This window comes from Talaromyces marneffei, chromosome 4, assembly GCF_009556855.1.
Source record: "Talaromyces marneffei chromosome 4, complete sequence".
Taxonomy (NCBI): Eukaryota; Fungi; Ascomycota; class Eurotiomycetes; order Eurotiales; family Trichocomaceae; genus Talaromyces; species Talaromyces marneffei.
Window position 1 is genome coordinate 3,449,690 of NC_072351.1, and position 24,420 is coordinate 3,474,109.

The 24,420-nt window shown below is 46.3% G+C and overlaps 7 protein-coding genes across 7 annotated transcripts; 4 read left to right on the top strand and 3 right to left on the bottom strand.

Moving 5' to 3' along the window:
- Window positions 1-148: 148 nt before the first annotated feature.
- On the top strand, window positions 149-1,494 carry EYB26_006282 (uncharacterized protein; the record flags this gene model as incomplete). Its single annotated transcript, XM_054265558.1, has 3 exons — window positions 149-998; window positions 1,061-1,167; window positions 1,231-1,494. The coding sequence occupies 3 exons, from the start codon at window positions 149-151 to the stop codon at window positions 1,492-1,494; spliced, it is 1,221 nt and encodes a 406-aa protein (XP_054121533.1).
- A 1,009-nt stretch (window positions 1,495-2,503) lies between these two features.
- Window positions 2,504-3,579, bottom strand: EYB26_006283 (uncharacterized protein; the record flags this gene model as incomplete). The annotated part of the gene is made up of 2 exons (XM_054265559.1): window positions 2,504-3,221; window positions 3,278-3,579. The coding sequence occupies 2 exons, from the start codon at window positions 3,577-3,579 to the stop codon at window positions 2,504-2,506; spliced, it is 1,020 nt and encodes a 339-aa protein (XP_054121534.1).
- A 1,397-nt stretch (window positions 3,580-4,976) lies between these two features.
- On the top strand, window positions 4,977-7,362 carry EYB26_006284 (uncharacterized protein; the record flags this gene model as incomplete). The annotated part of the gene is made up of 5 exons (XM_054265560.1): window positions 4,977-5,367; window positions 5,434-5,633; window positions 5,691-6,088; window positions 6,158-6,760; window positions 6,819-7,362. The coding sequence occupies 5 exons, from the start codon at window positions 4,977-4,979 to the stop codon at window positions 7,360-7,362; spliced, it is 2,136 nt and encodes a 711-aa protein (XP_054121535.1).
- Window positions 7,363-7,864: 502 nt separating this feature from the next.
- Window positions 7,865-9,514, top strand: EYB26_006285 (uncharacterized protein; the record flags this gene model as incomplete). Its single annotated transcript, XM_054265561.1, has 6 exons — window positions 7,865-8,185; window positions 8,262-8,366; window positions 8,475-8,996; window positions 9,058-9,253; window positions 9,316-9,394; window positions 9,460-9,514. 6 exons carry the CDS (start codon window positions 7,865-7,867, stop codon window positions 9,512-9,514), a joined length of 1,278 nt encoding a protein of 425 aa, XP_054121536.1.
- Window positions 9,515-10,638: 1,124 nt separating this feature from the next.
- EYB26_006286 (uncharacterized protein) lies at window positions 10,639-17,397 on the bottom strand (the record flags this gene model as incomplete). Its single annotated transcript, XM_054265562.1, has 1 exon — window positions 10,639-17,397. The coding sequence occupies one exon, from the start codon at window positions 17,395-17,397 to the stop codon at window positions 10,639-10,641; it is 6,759 nt and encodes a 2,252-aa protein (XP_054121537.1).
- Window positions 17,398-17,797: 400 nt separating this feature from the next.
- On the top strand, window positions 17,798-18,199 carry EYB26_006287 (uncharacterized protein; the record flags this gene model as incomplete). The annotated part of the gene is made up of 3 exons (XM_054265563.1): window positions 17,798-17,858; window positions 17,951-18,011; window positions 18,088-18,199. The coding sequence occupies 3 exons, from the start codon at window positions 17,798-17,800 to the stop codon at window positions 18,197-18,199; spliced, it is 234 nt and encodes a 77-aa protein (XP_054121538.1).
- A 408-nt stretch (window positions 18,200-18,607) lies between these two features.
- On the bottom strand, window positions 18,608-22,466 carry EYB26_006288 (uncharacterized protein; the record flags this gene model as incomplete). The annotated part of the gene is made up of 10 exons (XM_054265564.1): window positions 18,608-18,666; window positions 18,718-19,237; window positions 19,298-19,712; window positions 19,768-20,303; window positions 20,357-20,700; window positions 20,752-21,173; window positions 21,221-21,361; window positions 21,417-21,621; window positions 21,681-21,922; window positions 21,973-22,466. 10 exons carry the CDS (start codon window positions 22,464-22,466, stop codon window positions 18,608-18,610), a joined length of 3,378 nt encoding a protein of 1,125 aa, XP_054121539.1.
- Between the last annotated feature and the right edge of the window lie 1,954 nt (window positions 22,467-24,420).

The following is a 24,420-nucleotide window of genomic DNA, read 5'->3' on the forward strand; positions in this document are numbered from 1 at the left end:
TCTGCTTCTTGTTTGTTCTTTCACATCATCTAGCCAGCTGCTTGTTTGCTTTCTTGGTATACATTGCTACAGCGTTACTACTACCCTTGCCTTCTTGCTTCTCTTACCATATTTTTCGTGTCGATTTATCTATCCCTTCCTCCAAAATATGCGATCAACTCGCTCACTGCGTTCTCATGCGACTCCACGCTCGTCGCTTGATGGACAAGATGCTAACATTTCGACAAGGTCTGGTCGCCTCACACGAGGAGCCGCAGCCGCGACCACTGACCCCGCTCCTTCGGTGACTGTGTCACGATCATCTCCAGGCTCGTCGCCCGGCGCCAAGTCTATACATCTCACAGTCAAGATGTCTTCAAGCAAATTGCGTCAAGTGACCAACAGCAGAAGCAGTCGAGCGACTGCTTCTGCGTCTACTCGGCACAATATCTTTACTGAAGACCCTGTTGTTCACGGTAAGCGTAGCAGTAGGAGCAATAGGAATCTGAAAGAAATTAGTGAGGATGAAGAGGACGACGATTTGGATGAGGAAGATGATGACGATGTTGAAGAAGTCGATGACTCGGAAGACGCCGCTGGCGAGGAAGAGGAGCTCGATGCAGATGGCGACCTAGATATGGATGATGATGAAACACCTCAGCCAGCAGTGTCCAGGCGAAACAATCGCCAGCGGCTGGGACTTGCGACTACCAAATCCAAGCCAGTTAAGCCTGTGGAACAGAAAGAAATGGAACTTGCAGATGACGACGACGAGAATGAAGAGTTGTCTGAATTGGACAGCGACGCTGAAGGAGAACCTGAAGATACCTTACTTCAAGACGAGGAAATGATCGAAGCCGGTGAGGAAGAGGAAGAAGTGGACGAGGACGAAGAGGGTATCGAAGAGGAGGAAGAGGACGATGGGCTAGGCTCAGATGACGACAGCACGCTAGACTTGACCAAATTGACTAAACGTCAACGGGGTTCATTGGGCACTGATTTCTTGCAATTACCAATGGGTAGGGAAATCCTCAGCGCGATACGTCTAACTAACTAGGTTACTGATTTATGATTTGTGTAGAACCGCAAGTCAAAAAACATCTCACTGCAGAAGAGCATGCTATGCGACGGGCTGAAATGGCACGACGGAGAAAGAACTTGAGCGAGAAACGAAATGAAGAAGAAAAGGTATGTAAATCTAGGTGCCGTACACGCTTTTTTGATTATCAATCTAATTAATGTACCTGACAGATGGATACCATCAACCGTCTACTCAAAAAACAAGCACCGAAACGCCGTGGACGTGTGCCCGTAGGCGAATTGGGTGGCGAGGCTACCCCCGACGTCGGTGTTGAGCCTGAAAAAGCAGACACAACGTGTATTCGCTGGATCAGCACTACTGAAGGATGCAAAGTAGCAGTTCCGACTGAACTGCTCGGGACACCAGCTTCTCGTCCATTCGGGGGATTTTCTGGGGCTGTGGCTCCAGGAAGCAAACTTATCGAAGAGGTTTGATCTGTATGAGATAAAAAATTGTTTAACTATTTGATACTTTGGAGTGGCATGTCGGGGCGTTAGGATAAATCAGGTACATAGGTAGTTATTTCAGAACACGGGTATGGGTATATTGGTCAATATTGACAACAGCTTCACCTCTCACTACCACTATCCGAAATTTCCGACGTAGTAAAGACAATTCCCACCTCTCCACCCTTATCTCTTTCACGACAATGTTTCGCAACCCATCCCTCGAATACCGGCTCACATTTGATGTTAGCTTTGGCGAGAAGGGAACATGCACGGTTAAGCACTGAATGGCCTGCAAATGTTCCTCGAGGCCGGGGACGAAGAAGACTGTTGGTGCCATGAGTGTGTGTGTGTCAAAATCAGCCGAAGGATTGATGTTAAGTTCATTCGACTGGGGGGGTTGATCCCAGGTATACTACTCTAGAGCTAGTAGTACACTTGGACTAGTACCGTAGAGGTCCAACAAAACACTAGCAGAACAATGCGTGCGTTACGCATGTCTCCATATTGGTGAGGGTAGATTCTCGAAGAGTCAAAACTAACACTACTAAATGCGCTTGTATAATTAAATATACTTGCCCAGCCTGCGGCTAAGGCCATTGAAGGTGGCTCGCTGTCAACCTGGAGTTTTTGGTAGACGAGGGATCAATACTCACATCTTGTTACGACTTCGGATTTGAATGCAGTCAAATATATATTTTTAAATGTAAAGCTAGAAAAGGAGGTTCCATTGATTGAGGTAACCTAGTAGGTCAGGATTACCTTCCCTCCATGGAAGGTTGGGAAGGTAAGAATATGAGCAAAAACATCTTATCTAAATTCTTCATTTTCAAACAGAATGGTCAAATTTACATACGACAGCATATAATGGAGATAATAGCTCTTGACATTTGAATTCGAGTTCCAAGATTCTAAACATTTGAAAGCAACTATCTGAGAACAAACCCTAACCTCATATGCCAGCAGTATTGTCTGCTTTCAAAAGATTTGACAGAATCTATGCATCTGCATCCTTGTAATCACCAATATTGAACAACTTCCGAGCATTCTCCTTCCCAATCTTCCTGTAATCTGTGGGGTTTAATTCAACGTCCCTATCGTACCAGACACAGCCATCCTTAAAACTCTCAAACGGATAATCAATCGAGAACAAGATACGGTCCGCGCCAACCTCGTTGATACAATACTGCAATGTGGGAGTCGAAAAATGACCACTTGTTGTGATCCAAATGTTCTGTGCAAAATAGTCTCTGATGGTCTTCTTGCAAGTCTCTTTCAAACCCAATGGCTTCTTGACATCTTCGAACCAATGGTTGATTCTCCACAAATCAAAGGGCAAGTGTTCACCGAGATGGCCGATGATAATTTGCAGACTGGGATGACGATCGAAGACACCATTAGTCACCATTCCCAGAAGATGGAGACTAACACCCTGAGCAAAACTCAATGGGGGTCCAATCAGCCAGCTTCTCTTCGCCCATAGCTTTTCGTGGATCGTCCCTGTAGGGTTACGAGGGTGTAGGTAGAAAGGTACATCGAGTTCGGTGACGGTGGACCAGAATACATCCCATTCTGGACCGTCATAGAAGATCATATCATCTCCATCCGGACCTGAGCGTTGTGTATCATTGACCAGTGCACCTTTGAAGCCATACTGCGTGACTGTACGTCGGAGCTCGTCGGCGGCTTGTTGAGGATTGTGCATTGAAAGTGTGCTTTAAATATCAGTTTTAACCGTCTGCAACGTTGTAGATAGATAGGCAAAATATACGCAAAAGCCCCGAACCGATCAGGATGCTGCTTGAGAAATGGACCAATATAGTCATTGATCTCAACAGCCAATGCATGAGCCTCCTTCGCATCCCAGATATCCTGTACACCCGGAGCAGTGTATGACAATATAGTATATCCTACACCATACTCATCCATATATTTGATGCGCTGGTCGGTGAGGTCGGTGATTTCGAAAGCATGCTTTTCGGCGTCGACCGCGAACAATGAAGCCCACCATCTTGTCCGCTCTTGGAAGCGAGGGAGAGCAAATGCTTCTTCTAGGGCAATCTTTCCCAACATTTTGTGCTTATAAATATAATCCAATTATTTCAGGAGTAGAATATGTAAAGAAGAGGAATGAAACTTTGCGAATGTGATATATTGGGGTTCGATGAGAACGAAAACCATGGAAAAGGTACCCCTCAAGAGGATATATATATATTTCATATGAAAACCAGTCTATAGCGGACAATTTTACCCCAGATCATGGCAAGCTCCGTGTCATTGACTTCCAAGCTTCCGGGGTAATATCACAATGCCTCGAGGACACCAGATAGATGCGTCAAGAGGTCACGGTCCGGTACTGTGCCGAATCCGGTTTGTTTGGATTTTTACACACCAACTTTAGTAACCCCCAACTTATGCCTAGTTCATAAATATTATATTACTTGTCACCTTGCACTCGTCTTGAAGTCTCCGGACCTGTTCATTTATCAAATTTTGTTTGTAATCCGCTGGATGATGCGTGGAGTGGGTAAACATGTACCGTAGTATTGAGGTTATTTACAATCTCTAGCAACAATCAAAAACTATACAAAAGCTTATTCATCATCTATATCATCATCTGTACTATCCTCCAAAGACATATGTTCTGGCTTATTATTGAGCATAATGAAATCATAACGTCCTGAACTCGGTCCTCCAAACTCTTGCGCCCAGAACCTGATCCGTCGCATTCTCTCGAATGTCCCCAGTGGTCTTGAACCCGCAAAATGATACTGGATAGCCTTCTCAGCTTGGGTTCTCGCTCCTGAGAGACCTGAAGATTCAATGAAAGAGGTGATTTTTCCAAAGATACTTGTCTAAGATTCTGAACGGCTTTGCTTAGAAGACTCTGATGCTCCGTTCCATCCTCATTGGTAGAAGCAGCGGCATCCTCTCGTATGATGCCCCTGATTGTGAAGTGCTGTAGCAGATCCATGTCACTATTTTCTCAATCAACTCAACGGATAGAGCTTCAAGTGGGAACACCATTTCTCGAACACAAGATGAAGACTGCTGCACGAACCCTAGGGTTATAGAAAAGGCTAACCCTCAAGCATCGGACCGACCTAAGAAGAGGGGTTGTTGTAGCCACAAAGCCTACAATCGCATCACGCTTCAATCTCAACTCAATAGCACAGAGGCAGGCCCGTGCCTGTCAGTGAATTCCAGACCAATACCACCTACAGTAATGTTTGATAGGAAGAGGGATAGAGAGAACGAGATATGAACCGGACCGGTACTGTCGGATCACGGCTAATAACCCTGGACTATCTCGGAGCATCTCCGCTCTTATCCCGACGCTTATCAGACAACTTATCTCGCCACTCTCTTTTACTGTCAGTACATACCCGAACTATATATTCACGATCCGTCAATATTTCTTAGATTCTCAGATTCTGTACAGAATGAGATGCTCCAGGTGGATCTCAGACATGCCCCGTCCTAAAGTCCGGCCAGAGGACCGCCAGCGTTCCTCCAAAGCCTGCCTGCCATGTCAGGCATCCAAGATACGATGCGACGCTCAGACTCCATGCATCTCTTGCGTCCGCCGTGATCGGTCTTCTACTTGCACCTATGGCGAGTCACATAGACGACGACTACCAAGGGCTCGCCGGACTGGTGAAGTGAGGTTTGCATCTTTCACTAGCTCTGCAGATGGACCACCTGCTTCCCTACGGGCTAGAACTCTCAATGAGTCCACAAATAGATGCCCAGAAGGAAATGGCGGTATTCAGCTTCCAATCTCGATATCAGAAGCTCCTTCAGTACAGTCGCCGGAGTGTACCGAAAGTAGACTGCTGTTGAGCTCGAAAGGGGAGAAAGGTAGAATTGAATTTCCACATGTCTACAAGTCTAATAGTGTTCGAAGAGCTAAAGCACAATAAATAGTCTATATTGGAGAGACATCGTCGCTGTCATTCCTGCAATTTTTACGCGGTATCATGAAACAATATATGGGTCCTTCTTCTTTTACAGAAAATGGCCCCGTGAATGTTATGCTTGAAGCAGAAACGAGCGTAAATCGTAACATCACTTTCGAGGAGAGTCTGACCACGAAAGAAGAATTAATACAAACATACTTTGAAGTGGTAAGCTCTACCTAAAATGGAATCTTGTCGGAATATATTCTAAGTGGACTCTCACAGACCAGCGGCTTCTTCGACCTGTTCGACAAAGATGATATACTGAAACTTCTTCAAATCGAAGCATCTTCCTCTGGAAGAAGAATCAACAGAGAAGAAATGGCAGTCCTGTACCTCGTAATAGCTATTGGAGGTCAATGTCGCGGTTCACACATCTCTGATTTCCAATACGCTACGAAATATTTTTCCATGGGTCAGCAATATGCGTTTGAGGGCATGCTTAGAGATCCCAGCATTAACATGCTCCGTGTATTTCTTCTCATGGCATTTTATATGCTTGGTGCATGTCATCGCAATGCGGCATATATGTATCTTGGGGTTGCTTCCAAGGCAGCTGCAGCTCTTGGATTGCATATAGGGGCGCAAGCTCGAGGATTATCAACCGACGAAGCTAAGACTCGGTAAGTCCAGTCTGAATGCTTCTTGTTGGGTTATCAAAGAGAGTCAATAACTGACGGATATCTGCGTAGCTGGCGAACTTACAAGTCACTTCGAGTATTTGATCTTGTCGTTAGCTTCCTCCTCGGACGACCTGCGAGTTCAGTCCCGTCAAATCATGATGACATGACACGAAGAGAAGACTTGGATCCTCAAAGTATCGCGGTTTTGGCTGCATATAATGGATCTATTTTGATGGAAGAAATTTTCAAACATCTGAAGAGAGTTAATAGCGGTTTTGACGTCCCAACAGCTGAAGCATTTCTTCGGCGCTTACGACAATGGATTAATGGTTTACCTCGTAACTTCCGGCAAATATCCTTTGACGGCGAGCTAGAAACCCTGTCCGTGAGTCGTGAAACGGCTGTTGGTAATATTCATGTCAGTTGCATATACTATTTTGCAGTCATTCTAACAACACGGTCGTTTCTGATATCACATCTGATGTCTCGACTGAAAGAGTCGTCTATTGTCGCTTCGAATCCTACATCTCCCACTGCATCTGGAACAACGGAGCAACAACGTACGAGTCCTCAGCTCGCTCACGTATGTATCGGTGCGGCCACTTATATGGCAAACATGTGTGAAAAAGCCATGCTATCGGGACTTCTCCTGAGAAACATGTGTATTATGAAGTAAGCTCATTATGTCATAAACATAATTTTCAAACCTTTAACTAAATCTGGTCGGTAGAGCTTGGGTTTTTGCAGCCGGTCTAATCCTTGGATTCTCGCTCTTTGCATATGATGATATTGAATCTCGTAACGAGACCGAGTCAGCATTCCAGAGCGCCAGATATGTTCTTCAAAACCTTGCGAATCTTAGCCCTCAAGCCAGGCAATACGATGAGATACTTACCTCGTTTGCCGAGGCCATTGTCAAACATCGACAGCAAACTTTATCTGCGAGGCAGAAAATTGCAGATAGGTACATTGACTGTGTTCTAGATATTGGCGTGGCTACTTCCATGGAGCCACAACCCCATCGTCAGGGACGATCAACTGATGGCGGAGGCTATTCCGGTACATGGGAAGAACTACAAGCAGATACACAAATGTCTCGGTCCTCAATATCTGGAATAGGTGTAGAAGATAGGTGTATGCATAGAGTGGATGGGTCGGATTCTGATATTGCAGCCGACGTTGATCTTGATGGATTTAATGTATTGCCGTTTGATGATGGCGCAAGTTTTTCTATTGACTACGAACCGTTTGGGCTGCTACTTGATGGTATTTGACGGCCTGTCTTCTTCATTGCATATCATTCTTATCTTAATACCTATCAGTCGGATAACCATCAAATTGAAGTCCTTGAATTGATTCGTCCATCTCCGTACCGTACCAATGCACCATAGCAGAACATGCTCATAGTAGAACCCAACAAGTAATCAACAACTGTTATCTGAATTTAATCCGCTATGAGCCTGTTAAATAAACTATACGAATCAAATTGAATCTACTTATCTTTTGACCTAGACCTGTCTTGCGAAAACTCCGGCGATGTGGTGCACGTTCCGGGACACGGGTAAAATACTTGCCTAAAGAGGTAATATTCATCTCATGAGCCTGATTCCCTATCTCGAAATGCGACACCTTGTCACTTATTTATAGACATGTGATTGTCTCAAAAATATATTCGCGATCAAAACATGCATCATCAAAAGTGGCAGTTTCATTTCATATTATCTTTATCCGCTTCTCAGAACAAGTCCCTTTAACATAGTGCTTTCCGTCCACAAGATGATTTCAAAAGCAGAGCCGGCAGCTTGGCAGCCTCTATCCATCGCCATTGTTGGTGGTGGTATTGGTGGTCTTGCAGCGGGTATATCCCTTCGACGAGCCGGCCATACGGTCACTATTTACGAGCGTGCGAATTTCGCCGGTGAAGTTGGTGCTTCTATCTCATGCGCCGCCAACGGTACTCGATGGCTGCATGAATGGGGTGTCAATGTCGAGATGGGAGATCCCGTTATTTTGCGCAAACTCATCAACCGAGACTGGGAGACAGGCGAGGCGATGAACGTTTTTGATTTGGCAGACTATGAGGAAAAATGGGGACACGTGAGCATATCCCAGCTTGAATAGTACAAGTAAGGTAGAATAGAACGTGACTGACATAAATGGTCTTTATGCATAGGTTTATAATATGTTTCACCGACAGTATATGCATGCCATGTTGATGGAAAGTGCTGTTGGGGAGGCAGGCGAAGGAACACCGGTCACATTGATTGTTAACCACAAGGTTAGTGCTTAGCCCTTGGCTTGTTGCTTTTCTGTTACAAGTTCCTACCTGAAGATGGTTCACACAGAACAATATTTGAAGAATACATGACTGACTAGGGAGCTGAAGTGCGTCAACATTGATTCTGCCTCCGGCCTCATAACATTCGCGAATGGCAACACCGTTCAACATGACGTTATCATTGGCGCTGATGGGATCGGCTCCGTTGTTCGTGGTTTGATTGATATCCACCCAGAAAAGAAACCCTCCACTTCTAGCTGTCTGCACACGAACGTCACGACGGAGGAAGCCGTAGCCCTCGGCCTTATTGACTACTCTCAAAACAATGCTATCGAATACTGGGGAGGTCACGGTACACCCAATAAGATTGTTCTCTCTCCTTGCAATGGAGGTAAACTTCTTTCATACTATTGCTTCTTCCCAAGAGAAAAAGGTGACTATGCCACCCAGAAATGGGATGAAGAGTCTACCGTTGAAGAATTGCTAGCCCCATACCCGGATTTGGACCGCAATGTGTTCAAGCACCTTAGTATTGGCAAAGATATTCGTCCTTGGAGATTGTGGGTACATAAGCCTTATGACTGGTGGCAAAAAGGTGTAGTCTGCGTGATGGGAGACGCCGCACATCCGGTAAGACACATTATTCATCTCCAAAACACGACCAGGAGCCCATACTAACTTTGGTACAAAGATGATGCCTGATCAAAGTCAAGGAGCTTGTATGGCTATTGAAGACGCAGCTTGCCTTGGCCTAGTTTTCAGCAAGGAGCATTTCCGTGGCGACATTCGTGAAGCTCTTGAAGTATACGAGAAGATTCGCAAGCCTCGGGCAACACGTGTTCAGGCAGCCTCTCAAAGAGCCAGAGAGAATATTTACGAGCGTATTGGTATAGACCACTCAACATTGAATAAGTTTGGTACGATTTGATGTTCTAACTCACCATTATAGGTTTCTCGAGTAACACGAACAATGAGAAGTATACGGTCCAAGACGAGTCCAATAAGTTGACTATCGAGGAGATGAACGCGTGAGTGCTATATTACTTATATATAAGACACCATAAATTCTATTGAGGCTAACATCATTCTGCAGGTATGATATGAAAAAGGATGTCGCAAGCGTATTCGCCAATCGATCCAAAATTTAAGTAGTTAACTCTATAATATTCTTTACCTTGACTACTTTTCAACCTTTGTTTTTATTATTTCTATTGAAGCAGTTTGATATCTTTGAGGATCATCTTCTTAAGCGTGAAAGCCTATGCTGAGTTTTTCTACTATTGTTTTTGCCATCGGATAGAATTTCCTATGTTACGCAATTTGAACATCACTTACGATAGTAATCATACAACCCAGTAATTGAATTTAACTTGAAACGGTAAGCTTTCAAGAAAAAAGACTCATGTAGCAACTCCCTTTCTAAAAAAAAAAAAAATAAAAAAATAAAAAAATAAAAATAATTCATCACTCTGGCTGAAATTACCAATGATGCCAATTGCCTATCGCACCATCCTCACAATCAACCTCGGATCAGATCTCTACGACGCAGATCCTAGAATAAAAGTCGGCTCTATTGACGGCGTTTTGCCAGACTACATAAGAACGGGCACCCAACAGACAGTATTCATCAGTACCCCAAGCTCATTTGCCGGCTCAAGGGGGTCAATTATATATCTGACGCACAACAACAAACAAGATTGTGAGGCAAAACTTGTCTTTGATTTCCAATGCATCGAAGGCGAGGCCAATTATGTCAGATTCAGTAGTACGATGAAGAATCAGTTGAGAGTTCTGGTTGATCCGTATGAGGCTACTGATCACCCTTTATATGGTGAGTATTTGGCTCGTAGAAGGTTGCCTACTTTGATCAAACGCGGAGTAACTCTTTATTCGACCACTCGCAGCTACTTTTACTCTTCTGCCATGAACGTTGCTCAAATATCTTGCGATTAAATCTCTTTGATCTGATTTCTCCCACACGGGGTGGGATGCTAGGGCACGGAAGGTCAGGGATTCCTACTTCGGCAACAATCTAGCACGCATACAAGATCAAAACTGTACATGAATCAAGTCATAAGTATACCTAGAACTCTGAAGATTGCTCTTTCGTTCAACTAAGCCTGGGTATGCCGTACCATGAAGGCTTTTTGCATATAGCTGATTCAGTTGAACATCTCAATATGTAGTTGCCTATTATAATTATGAAATGATTAAACAAATAAGAAACGCCACCCATGCAACGCTTTTGGAATCACTAACGCAAAAAAGGACATCACAATAACAAGTCATTAAACCCTTCTTCCAGAGAATCGTACACCTTCTGCTCTCCAAAGGCATGTGAATGAGCTTGCACATCCGGTTGGTCAAACGACTCCCAACGATGTAGGAACATATTCGCCATCTCAACGAACGAAGACTTCGCGTAGTGAATGTCGACGACCTCTTTCGCTTGGACGATTTCATTTCGAATTTCTTTCGATTCTCGGCCACGCAGTACGAAATAGCGACCATCGTGCTTTGACCAGCTAGTGCGGAGGTACGTTTGGACCTGACGAATCGTATAGGTGCGAGATTCCAGAAACAGAGAATTCATGTGGCTGCTATCTGCTCGCTCTCTGGGTAAAGTTTCATCCTGATCTTCCATGACGGTAGATTGTTTAAATAGCTTTTCCACAATGAAGGCTGTGTATCTGCGTAATGTTTCCAGTATGAACAAGTTATGATTGTCAGATTGGCCGTTTCTGCTAATATAATCGAGAACTGGGACCATTGCAGAAATAATCTCAATACAAGACTTGATGATCAGTAGTGCGCGTGGCTCCTCAGTATAACCCGCATGATTGAGAAAGTGGTACATGACATATCTGATAGACCGTAGTATGGCGCCGAACATGCTGTTCACTGAATTGATGCAATCGGGATCGTTAATGTCCAAATTGTAAAGCAGATTACGGGCAGCTCGAGACGCCGCCTTCATGACCGGCAAGACAAGAATCCAAGCAGCAGCGTTGCTGAGTGCACACTCGATATAAGCAGGAAACAAACAATGGAATAGGAACGATCGTAGCGTTGGATTCGCTGTATCGCCAGATTCATACGCCTCACCCATACTCTCAAAGAGCTGATCAACAAGATGGGTTTGTCGGCCATCCAAAGCTGCTGATTCGCACACGCCCTGCATAAAGTTCACCAATTCTTTGGCAGCCTTTGCTGCAGGAAGACGGACACCGTAGCCTTTCAGTTTTGCTGCAACAAAACCCGGATCGCCAGTCGGAAGGGGAAACGTAGACGGGTCAGTGAAATACCTATCGAGGCGGCAGATTGATTGAGTATGCTGCTGCAGGAAGCTGATGATGCAATGCACAAATTCAACGTATTGTCCTTGCGCGGCCGTTCCGGACTGGCCTAGCTCTTGATAATTTGCTTTCATTGATGCCATCATAGCCATGACAAGTTCTCTGTACTCATCAATCGCATTGGTATTCGCCGAGCCAGATTTATCTTGAACTTGTAGATGTTCGCGCATGTTCGACAATAAACTAGAAATCAAAGATATTCGTCTATCAGTGAACTCATGCAACGTGATATGATATCGACCATCCGCCCCGCAATGGAATGGTACATTTCTCATCAGCGGTGTATGATCTACATTCAGAAGCGCTTCCGTAAGACGGTGCTGAAATTTTAATGCTGACGTTCTCTCCACGAGACATGATACCCACATTGACAGAATCTGTAGTCTGCACTCCAAAAAGAATTTACTATCCTTCTCTATACAGTTCGCGAGGAACTGAGGTCCGAACTTCTTGGTCTGAGGAGTCATCCGAAGTGCTGCCCATGAGTCCCCGCTATAAGGATTTAGGTAGCTATCCCAGTGCTGTAGTCCACTCGTTACTGAGGCGTGTGCCAGACATGACCAGCATTCTGTAACTTTTAGGAGCAAGGAATCTTCTGGAGACCTATCTTCACCGAAGCAGTTGGAAAGCAGGTGAGAGACACACGGTTGGATGACTTCTTGTAGATACGGAAAAGTCGTAACAGGTGCCGGAGGTTCTGTGAATCCATCATCGAACACTTCTTCAAGAGCCGACCAGTCACCATATTCCTGACTGTCATCATTTGTAGCGGGGACTGTAGGACTGACAAGAGGAGAGTCCTTTGCAAGAAAGCTGATAACGAGCTGCAGAGTCTCACAGACGATAGGATTCACTCTCGAATTGGTTGGATCAAACAATTCAAATAGCTTCGCGATAGGGATCGCCTCTAGGAGAATACAAGCTTGACCGAAGGATCTCGACGATTGAATGGCAGAGTGCATCGCTGCGATAGTTGAAGAAATCAGCGCTTCGATTTGACGTTGATTATGCGATACAGTCAATTCCACGTCCCTCTGTGAGAACTGCATTTGGTTCTTCGCTTGCGCCTCAACTTCGGTTTTGGCAAGTTGGTGTTGTCGGACCACCTCTGAAGTGAAATATTTATACCAGTCGGCAAACTGTTTCAAACCAGCGTCTTCTTCATTCGTCGACAGCTTAAAGTGAACGAGTCTCCTCCACGAGCGAATGCTTAGATTCGTTGTTTCCAGATGGGATGTTGCGGGATCAATTAGATTGCGAATCGTCTCAAGCCGGGGTCGACAGCTATCTGGAACACCCCAGTAAAGGGTACACAGGAGGTCATGGTGATTTCTCAATGCGTCGAGGTCTTCACGGTCCAGGGGCTTTTCTTTCGGGTAGACTCGCCCATGGTTAGGTAGCAGACGCCACGCAATATTCCTCATCGTTTTCTTGTCGTGGATCTGGGAGAGATAGCGGAGGCCGCTGCCGATTATTTTGAGAAATAGATGAAATGATGAATCACCAGGCTCGATCTCGATAGTAGGGTTGGTATCCAGCGCGTCGAGGAATGATGGAGATCCCAAGCTTTGTTCAGTTTTGAGGTTGTACATCATGTTTTTGGCAAAGAAATCGAACAATGTTCCCAAGATTCCCTTACAATTGCGCCAGCCCCAAGACACCATGAGGAGAAGACATCTTTGGAAAATGATGCGGCAATAGTTGATATAAAATGTAGGTTGATCCGAATCGAGGAAATATGCATCCAAGACCTTCGATACCAATGTCTGAACTATAGGCCAATTGTCGTGTTTATTACGGAATCGAACACCAGGACGGCCAAGTCCGAACTCGTCAATCTCGTTGAGTGGAAGTGTGGTGAAGACTACCTCCCAAATATCTTCCAGATGCTGAATGTTTAAGGAAGATATCCTATCAGCAAATGACGACAACGCCAGTTCATTAAACCATCCTTGGAAGTCTTGAGATGATTGTAAGGTCTGAAGAACAACGACATGAGCTTCGACAGCGGGATGATCATGGAGAATTCCGGACTCGTAAAATTCGTTATCCTGGTGCTTGTTGTAGAATTGGCGAATGTTCTGCAACCCATCACGATTGTACACAAGAGAAAGAAGCTGGCATGCGACATTCTTGGCTAGACCCAATGTGCTTTCTCGTGTGGCAGGATTCACCAATTCATGGGATGCAATTTGACGTATTTGATTGGCAAGAATCATGTTGAGACTTGATAACCTCAACTGATCCTTCCATCCACTCTGATCTGTGTGGGTCGCCGCTGCGATATAATCTCGCAAACCACAAGACAGAAGTTCAATACGCTGTATGAAAGACACTCGATCGATGGGGTCAATGAAGTGCAATTTGTCGGTGATCCATCTGATTACGGAAACACAACTTCGGAAAGTATCAGAATTGGGAAAAGGCTCCGGCAATGAGCGCCCTTCCCCAATGTCGTTTCTTTTAATATTGTTCTGTATAGTGTCGATGATCACACCAAGTTGCGAGGACACCTCCTCGGTCCAAGGACCCCAGCGGAAAACGTGATCGCCGAAGTCAATTGATGCAAAGCCTGCACCTTGATCCATGTTCCGTTTGTTGATATTCAGTGAACGTGACAGTCCGCCTTCACCGACGAATGTAGACCCGTGGAAGAATGTTCCTTTGCGAATAGGCAAGATGTTAAAGTCGACAGAAAAGACTCTGTAGTTCCTGAATCCATACAATGTATTGCTTGGACCGCCGGTATCCTCGACCGAGGTAGTGTATACGCTTTTTGATGGTCCCGAGGAAGCTGTAATTTGCGGCATGGGATCAATGTCAATTAATTCTGCACGAGTTGGGATTCCTTTTCTCGGTGCCTTCTTTTGTGCTGGTTGCGGATTTTCCGAATGCTCGGATATAGTCTGGATGCCAGGCTGAGAAGACTGTTCTGGCTTTCGATTAGACGAATCTAATGCGGAAATGAAACGGTGTAAAGTGAATGTTCGCTTGCGATCTTTGCGTAGTGCAGCCAGAGAAGCTGAGAAGGCATAAGGAGAGGGTGCGGTTTCGCCACCGACAATCTCGGATTCCACAGGACGAGCGGCGTCTCTCCGTAGCGAAGTGATAGCATGTTTCCTATTGATGACGCTTCTTCTAACGAGCCTTGATTGCGTCGTGGCTGTTGAAGCGGCTTGGCTTTTAGTGGGAGGAACAGTTGTCGGGTTCGTATTCTCTGATGTCAATTCAAGCTCCTCTAGGAATCGCGGTTGTTGCTCTGTGGGTGAGTCCCGGGACAGAGTACTTGTGTTAGTACGGCCCATACGATTTGGCTTGTTCGTTGAGAGACTCTGAAGAGGTTGACGAGCGCTTCTCGGAGTGCTGGCTATCGACAGCTTTGCCTGTTTCATAGCTCCTTTCTTCCAGTCCCACAAAGCTTTATTCGTCTCTTTTGTCTCTTCACGCGTGGCCATATTGAACACCTTTCTGCTCGGACTTGATCTGCCTTGGTCCTTTCGCGACCGTGCTTGTCTAGTTGCAACCCGTAGGAATTGGGGTTGGTCTTTTCGGGGTCGGAGTGCAACGTCTGGAGCATCAAGAATACTTAGATTCGGTGCTCGTTGTCTTTGAATCTTGCGCTTAGGGGGGTGGGGCATATTATCGTCAAGATGCATCTGCCGAAGTGGACGACTCGTCTGCGGTTGATTGTTTTTGTAAGAGACTTGCTTTCTCTTATATTTTTGTGGGATTCTCTGGTGTGATTTCCTGTGATCGGAAGACGACCGGCGTACAGGGAAGAACATTTCTTCCAGTCTATTGTCTTCAGGAATATCTCCATCCGTATCATTAGTAAGGTCGTAGAATTCTCTCAAATCGACCGAAGGTTTGCGACTCCCTCTGGAAGTATCAACAGCAATAGGGGCATCCATATCAGCAACATCAGACTCAGACGAGTCTTCCAGAAAGCCAAAAGTCGTTCGCGGCGTAGGGGACTCCAGAGCAGTACTCCGTGGTCGAGATATCGTTCTTGCTACCCCCTTGTGTGGCTCGGCACGTGTAGTGAGTGATCCTCGTTGATGTCTTTCCGATGATGAATTTCCAGTCTTATCGCCTTTTTTTTTAAGATCCAGCGTTAGCCATGAAGCTGGGAGAACGCCCTTAATTTTCCGTTGGTATTGTCTGACTGCAAAATCTGGTTTCTCCGGTAAGTTTTCCTCTGGTTCATGGATTTCATCTGAATGTAATGACATATGGTCGTCGGCGTTGAGAGATGTATCGCTCTGGAACTCATCGTCGATCATTGGATCACCAGCATCTATCGAGATCGACTGGGTGGTTTTGGGAGATGTCGTTATCGGAGGAGTAAATCCCCGGGGGAAGCGGAATCCATCTTTACCCAAATGGGTAGCGGAAGACACGCTTCCTGAGCGAGGCGGTGATGGCGGGATTTGAATGGGCTGTGTAGGCTTGGTACCAACGGAAGTATCTGTCTTTCCTATGACAACCCTGAAAGATGAAGTCGGTTGTTTATGTTTTCTAACTTGGCTGTCATGAAACAACTTTCTCCTTTTTTGTGAAGGAGATTGAACGTGATCGTGGGTCAGATGAGGCGTCTCTTTAGGGGTTCGTTGTCGTCTAATAGAAGAGGGTGACTTGTACGGGTCCGGAGGGGAGGACGGTGGAAAGATGAATTCCCCCGCTGGACTGCTTGGAGGCTCAGGGACACCGATTATGGCCTCCTGGCTTTCTTGTTGAAGGCGTGTAGGAACAGAATCCGCAGTAATCACACGTACTGGCTTGAGCCCCGCCTTTCTGAAAAGAGATTGATATTTAGCATCTTCTAATTGGTATGGATGTTTTTGTATCTCTTTTCTTTCACGTAATGCTCGTCGCGGGGGTTCAAACTCCATCTGAGTCTCCGATGCTGAGATAGTACTTGCCAGAGTTTGCGATATTGCATCTTCTACGACAAGGCTTTCCGTCTGATGCACATCAGGTTGTTGCGGTTGAGGATCTTGGTCTTCTTGCGTTTGGTGAGCTTGTTGGCTCGACTCTGTAGAGGCTATTGTCGGTGGAGCAGAAGAAAGCGGAGAATCGGGGTCACTGTCTGAAAATAACACATTCTTTTCAATGTCTGCGAAGTTGATGGTGTGAAGGGCGGCCGGTATTTTTGACACAGCACCAATGACCTGAAGTTCATCATCCGACGAAGCAGGCTCATCGTCACCGGCCAGAGGTTCATTCGCCAAAGAAGACGTCACTGGCATAGCGTCGTCTTCAGTAGGGATCACGGTGTCCAGCTTATGAATTGAATCCAGGTCCACCGAATGTGAATGTTGGCTTTGCCCGAGGCCCTTGTGTTCGTCATCGGTATTATCTCCATCGTTCGAATCAAACTCTGTCAACTGCAAATGCTGGGATTGGTCCTGAGCGCGATCCTCATCATCGTCGTTATCTCCATTATTCGACCCTAACTCCACCGAATGCGCAAGTTGCGATTGTTCATGGGCGACCTTGTCATCTTCAACGTCGTTGTTATCTCCATCAGACTCGGCCAGCTGCAATTTGTCTCCAACATCACCGCCTAATGTAGGGTTTTGTTCCTCAACGTATCCTTTTCGTGATTCCTGACTCTCAAAATCCTCGTCATCATCTGAGTCGGAGACGTAACCCTTGTTCCTCCATGTATTCATTTGTACTCGTAGGTCCAGACAAGTTTCCCATTTCTCGGTCCGTCAACCATAAATCATGGAAGAGAAGACTCAAACATCGTACAGTAATTGAACAGAATAGCCGACGTTCGTTGTGTACGGTATGGCAAAAAATAAAGCCGTTGTCGAATCACCCAGTGAGACGCGTCTGGATGTGTGTGGGGAAGGAAGACGCGCCGATAATTAAGTGGTGCTGCTAGGCACTAAGGCATCAAAACTCGATTTTCAGGCACCCAACAATGTCCAGCTTGGCAGTCGAAACTATGCCGAGATATCGTTCCAGACGCCTACTGAGCTTCAACAAAGTCCTCGTTTCTTTGGAGAATGCTTGGGTGTCACGGTTCAAGACTTAGTTTCCAGTTCTAGATATCTGCGACTCACAATGAGTGGATTGCGCGGCCTCATTCCGGCAACAGTTGCCATTGGACTTGGAATTTTCACAGGTATGAACTCCTCCAACTTCATCTGGTCATTGTCGCATAGCAGCTATAGCTCCAAACTCATTTTCTAACCATTGTTCTCTTTCTTGCGATAGGATACTACACGTTTCACCCTGCGATCCAAGAGCTCAATGCCGAACGACGAACAATAAACCAGTAAATATGAACCCCCATCTACTCCATGTGATGAGCCGAGATGAGAATGGTCGTTTTGACAAATGGAAATAAACAGATCAGCTACCACTGTGGCCAACAATAATCTGACCAAAGAGACACCTATACCCACTGCGTCGCAGGGCAACGCCCCGATCGAGAAGAGTGAGAATTCTAGCGAAAGCAGCTGAACGATGAGACTCGTGGCGAGACGATTATCTTACGAGATGGAATGAGAAGCTCATGAGGAGCTTGACATTTTTTCAAGAAAATCGGGATGCAGTGACTCCCGTTCACTGACATGGGTGTACATATAAGATATATACCAGCATTTATAGGCGTCATGGGAAATACAAAATTTACAGAGCACATACAGACAATAACTCGAATCCAAGTTCTCGAGACCCGAGGATTGAATACAATTTACAACTTTGTTTATTCGACTATTACTTTTCACGTTTGTATGTCGTGGATCGAACTGGTACAAGCTATCACTAATCAATACATCTGCAGCACCTATCCAGGTATCATTTTATAATAAGGAACGGCAACAAAATCTTATCAAAACACCAAATCGCATTTGTCTCGTTTTCTGGTCTTTACCAGGTTCCACGGTTCTTCAACGGGGGGAGCTCGCTGTCCCATTCGACTTTGAAAGCTGCAAATAATTAGCATATGCTTCGATGATCAGGCGACGGAGATGACTTACTGGCTGGGAAAGGAGTGAAGCTACCACCATCTTCTCTGAGGTAGTGGTAAGAACCACCTTCACGAGGAATCTTCTTCAACAGACCCTGGGTACCACGAGCACGACGGAGGTTTTCCAAGCGACCAACAACGCGCAGCATGGAGGTCAGAGCGATAAGACTAGCATCCTGGCCGAGGCAGGAGTGTGGTCCAATGCCGTAGTGGACATACGACTCCACAGGACGATCAAGCACAACCTTCTCAGGTTCAGGGAAGGCGGCTGGGTCGCGCGAGGCGCTAATGAAGCTCACAAACACCTTGGCTCCCTTGTTGACCTGGATCTCGTTACCGCCATCGTTGACGGTGACGTCTCGCTGAGCTTCGCGGTAGGCACCGTATGTTCCGTTGAGGCGGATAGCTTCGAGGACGTAGTGAGTGAGGGCTTGATCGGATTCGGGTGTGTTCAACTTGGTCAAGCGGTTGATCTCGGGCAAGTAGGCTTTTCCTGCATCGGACAGGTAGAAGTCGATAATTTGAGTGAACTATAATATTCGTTAGTATTTATGAAAAAGAGGAAAGGGTGACTGGACCAAAAAACTTACTACTTGACCTAACTTGGGCACCATAGATACAACAGCTGGGAGAATCTGAGTCCAAGTGACTTCATGCGCATTGAGACCACTGTCGAGCAACTTCTTCACCAAGTTCTCACCATAGTCGGACAAGGGGTTGTCTTGCTTACGCAAGCCATCGATGAAGTGAGAAATGATGCCGTTCGAACCAATGGACTTGACATTGAGTTCAACCATCTCTCCAATCTTCTTAGCAACGGCACGAGCAGCCTGACGCAGAGGGTAAGAACGCATCAAATCGTAGTCGAAGAAAACAGCTTGGAAGATGACGGCGTTGGCCATGTATAGCTCGTGCTCGGTGAAGATTCCTCGTGGGTTACCCTTGGTCTTCAATGGGAGTCCAAAAAGGTGTGCTGCAAAGTGGACAGTGGCAAGATTTCCAACACTATCAAAGTTGGTTAGAGGCATTCGCAAAATATAGATCGATGTGGTTAACTTACTCCCGAGTGAGATCAACTTGCTTTGTACCTGCAAGTGTGTAAGACTTGTCGTGAAGCAACTGTAGGGTAATTTGTTCATAGAATTCCTTGAGACGAGAGTCCCATCCTTCTTGGTATAGCGACCTCTCGAGGAGTTCGCGTTGCTGGCCGTGGAAAGGTGTGTCACCAGAGAGCATGTAGTCGAAACCTGTCTTCTCACCAAACACCCAAGCACTGGCATCACCCCAAGTAACGCGGAAGTTGCGAGTATCGTTGAGTACGGTCTGGGCAGCTTGGTATGTCTTTAATTCAACACGAGGAGCGTTGAAAGTTGGTTGGTCCCAGCTGTAGTCATCTTCACGTCCCAAATCCTTCATGATGACCTTATTCTCCTCTGGAATGGTCATTGGGTAGTGTGCATAGATCGAGTCCGGCTTGAAGTGATTGGGGAATGCACGGAATGCAAGCTTGTAGAACACACAACCCTGGTTGATGTTCAAGTCGTGGCCACTTTCCTGCCAACCCCAGTTTGTGAGGTTTCGTGGGGTTTGATCGGTCTAGTCTTGGTCAGCTTATATCAACACTGTCACATGCGTTTCCATGAGCTTACAGTATAGAAACGGTCTCCACGGACGAGGGCAACAGCATCGGACAACACGGCACGGGAGATGGTATAGGTAGGAGCGATACCAACACCAGGAACCATAGGTGCCTTAGCCTCCTCGGCAACGATACCTGGATAGAGTTCAACATAGTCAGGGTGTTCATAAAGATGGCGAAGCTGATCAGCAACGTATGGATCAGAGTTGATTTCCTCAAAGGTCTCATATGGTTTCAAGTTGAAGAACTTGCGGAACTCGTTCAAAGAGCCAACATTCCATTTACGGGCTTGCTCAATACCGAGAATTTCAATAGATCGCATGACCTTGGGAACATTACGAGCGCCGAAGGACCCTAATACATGTCAGACAATACGTCATATCACGAAAACACAAGTAAACTTACCGGCTACATCCTCGACGGCACTGGTCATAATCTTAACCAGGTCATCGTCCTTGAAAGTTCCGTCGGCTTGACGTTGGAGGTTAGCGAAAGTACGCTTCGACGGATCCTTGTCAATGCTCTGTTCGTATTTGTGAAGACCCATAAGGAGTTCGGGCATAGAAATTTCTTCAGCTGGTTTGCCGAACAAGTCCCTGTAAACCTCCTCGGTCCATTTCTCGTCATTATAGCTGGTAGCCGAGTGCCAGCGATAAGCAAGGTTGAATTCCACCGAACACTGGTTTCCAAGACCAGATGGAGTGGTATGAGTGCCTTGCATTCTGGCGCGGGGATCCAAGCACCATGTGCTGTTGGTCCTATTAAGGTTGACAATTGTGCGCAAGTAATCGTACAAAGTGATGTTAATGTACAAGCCGCAAGTAATCCTAGACACAATTAGGACCGATCACGCCGTAGATAGAACGTGACTTACAATCGACCGGTCTGGAAAAGATCCTCGTCGTATTTCTTCCATGCCGCCTCAGTCTGCTCGGGAGAGAGACCAGGGCGAGGTTTGTTGAATCTGCCGTTCTCGTTGATTTGTGCGATCTGCTCGACGACGTTGTTGTGGAATCTTTACGAGTAATTCAGCCAAAGTTTCAACGATTTTCTAGACTTGATCACAATACCTGTTCAACATGACCATGAGGACATTACACATGGCAGGGAATGCCTGGAGACGGGGCTCCGAGAAGGAATCAGGCTTGATCTTTCCATCCTTGAAAGTACGCATCTGGTTTTGGTCATCTTGGTTGTCGCCGTAAAGAATGGACAAATCTAGGTAGGAGGACGTCTGAGAGATGTGAGGGTTTCTGTAATCCGTCTGGAAAATATCTGTAATGTGTCGTTAGAACCATGATATTTGAGCTTTTGCATTGCCAAGCTCTGCTTACCATGAATGATGAGCGAGGCCCAGGCAAAGAAAACACTCGAAACCTTGTTAGGGTGTGGTGTGAATTTCTCTCGGGCCATAATACTGTCGAAGACAAGACCTGCATCTGGAAGGCCGCTTGGTTGGATAGTCAATGGCGGAATTGAGCGGGAGTATTCAGTGTTGGCAGCACCCAGCCATGGAATTGTTGGGTTGTTCCAGGATCCATCGGCGGATCGGTATTCGAACTTGGGTCCGACGAATCTAGGGTTATTAGCTCGGTGCACAGATTGTTTGAGTGAGGGCTTGTTTACGAGAGAGGTGGGTGTGGAAGGGAGTCCCAAAGCTCGTCAAGAAACGCATTTGTGAGCTCAGTCCTCCTCTCAGAATTAGACGGAAGCCCGCTGACGAGCTGGATAATTCGTTCCATCAACATGGTCTTGTCATCTACATAGCTGCCAGAGGCCTTGTTTTTCATAACTTCGACAAGGGTGCCATAGTCTTTAAACCCCAATGATCGGAGATCGGAAAATAAGCTGCTAGAGTGATCATGGCCATGTTCCAGGTAGGTGCCATCGCCGCTTTGAGTAGGCAATGGTTGTCGGGATGCGTGAATCACTTGGGCGTATCTCTCAAAGATCGCAGAGACTTCGTGTCGGGCTTTGCTGTGGTCTTCCGGTTCAGCAGGTGGTTGAGAAGTCGAGACGGCCTTGGACTGTCGCTTTCCATTGACCTTTTCGCTGATATGGCCATTCTCCTTGGCCTTGGACTCCTCCTTCTTCTTGAATACAGAAGAAAATCTGCGCATCTTGAAAACAGGTGCGCGACTTAAGAAACACAAAAGGAGAAAAGGATATAAAGTCAGAGGGTATCACAAAACAAAAATTTAATAGAGTAAGAAACTATGCGAAGTGGACAATCAGAAGTATTTAAGAGAAACTCGGATAGTACGTAGTGGACCCGAGGCACGCAGGCAGCCACAGAGAGCTATGAACACTACGATGTCCAAGAATGGAACTGTATTGCTTGTAAGTTGTTCCTACGTGCATCTACCAAGTGCGGAGTACAGAGTAAAGCTGGAGCTTCACCTGCTCATGGTGATTGGCGGCAACATGATGCCACGGCCCTGTTGGTGATCCCGGAGCTTAAAGGCCCCAATTCTCCTTCGTCGAGCGGACTAGGCCTTGACGTTCACAAATCTGGAAAACTGAGCCTGCACAATGCAGGGAGATACAGGCGATTCGAGCATCCTCTACTACGAGTATGTCGAATACGTCGGGTTCATTAGTGGCCAATAGGACCAGATTAATATCTCAGCAATGGCGGACCAGGGGTCGATCGATGGGACAGCCGCTTCGAGAGTGACATGGCTTGTGTATAAGTTGACCCCGCCTACCTATCTGGGAAAGTTACTCAAATGCGACTAGCTTCTCCTTGAAGTTCGGTGGAGCGAGAAACGAAGGCTGGCCTTGTTTAGTTAACTAGTGAGTGAGGAGTTTGCTGCCTTTTTGATTTGTGGACGCTTGTCTTGATGAGACGAAGACCCATTTAGACTTGTTCAGACGATCAACTCCACAATCGTCAGAGGTTGCCAGGTGACGACAAGCCTCTTTGCAAAGTTGATCAATCACGGCAGTGGGCCCACAAGCAAATAGCGATTCCGGCTTGGTTCTGATGCCATGGGATACAGAAAACTTAGAAAAAGAAAAGGACGCTTGACAATTGACAAGTCGTTTGAGGGTACCGAGTTCCGACTTGACCGCCAAGCGAGACGACAAAGACGCAAGGGCCCAGTGGCATAAAACAACGTGTCAAGATTCAACACACTGTGCAAAGTATGCAAGTTGTACGTAGTATGCAAGCAACATGCGGTAGCAAGCTGGATTCTAAAGCTATCGTGCGCAATTGCTCGTATTAGCTGCCCACCCGAGTTGCCGAGCCGCTGTAAAGTCGTCGACGAGGACTCCCATCACAATGAACGGGTGGTAAGCTTGTAGACGAAGTCGCAGGGATAATGGATCCAGTGTGTCCACGGCTAGAGCTCGATAGGAGATGCTTCCGATGATTCAGCTCCAATGGCTTGTCCAGACTACCAAGATTCATCGCAATCATGACCGGGGAAGGAGCTGTCGCTTAGCCTGCGTGTGTTAATTGGGCTGAGGGTCGCAAGGACTAAAGAAGCCAATTGCCAATCACTCCGTCCACACACTACTTCGTTTTCAGGTGCATCTAGTTTATTTTTCAGCCCGCCACGCGCAAGCTATTGTCCTGCAGTGGATTCAATTTGTTCGGTTTGCTCAGTAGTTCACCCAAAAGTCGCAAACCCCACCAGGTTAGCGTAGCACAAAGGGCTAAGATTCCGTAACAATAACTACAATCGCTCAAATGAACACCTTAGCGCGCAGTGATCATGCATGATGGGTGAACTCTAGCCGATCGATGAGTCCTCGTAGTGGACAGCGCCTCTCTGTAGGGATCATCATAGTATTCCTCCGCCATAAGCCGGGTTCTTCGGGGTAAACCGGTGGGGGCTCTCAGTCTAGGTTCAGGCTCGCAATGGAGTTGATCTGATGATCTGATGGTAAATGTATAGATACTGGGGGAAGGAGATGCAGAGCAGAGTTTGAAGTGAGTGCTGAGATCAAATGTATGAGATGAGTGCTACGAGTCTACGAGTAGCTACTAGCTAGGGTTGACGAACCGGCCAAGTGGACCCCCTTGCTTACTGTCACTACTCCGTACCCATGGCAAGTTCAGCTTGC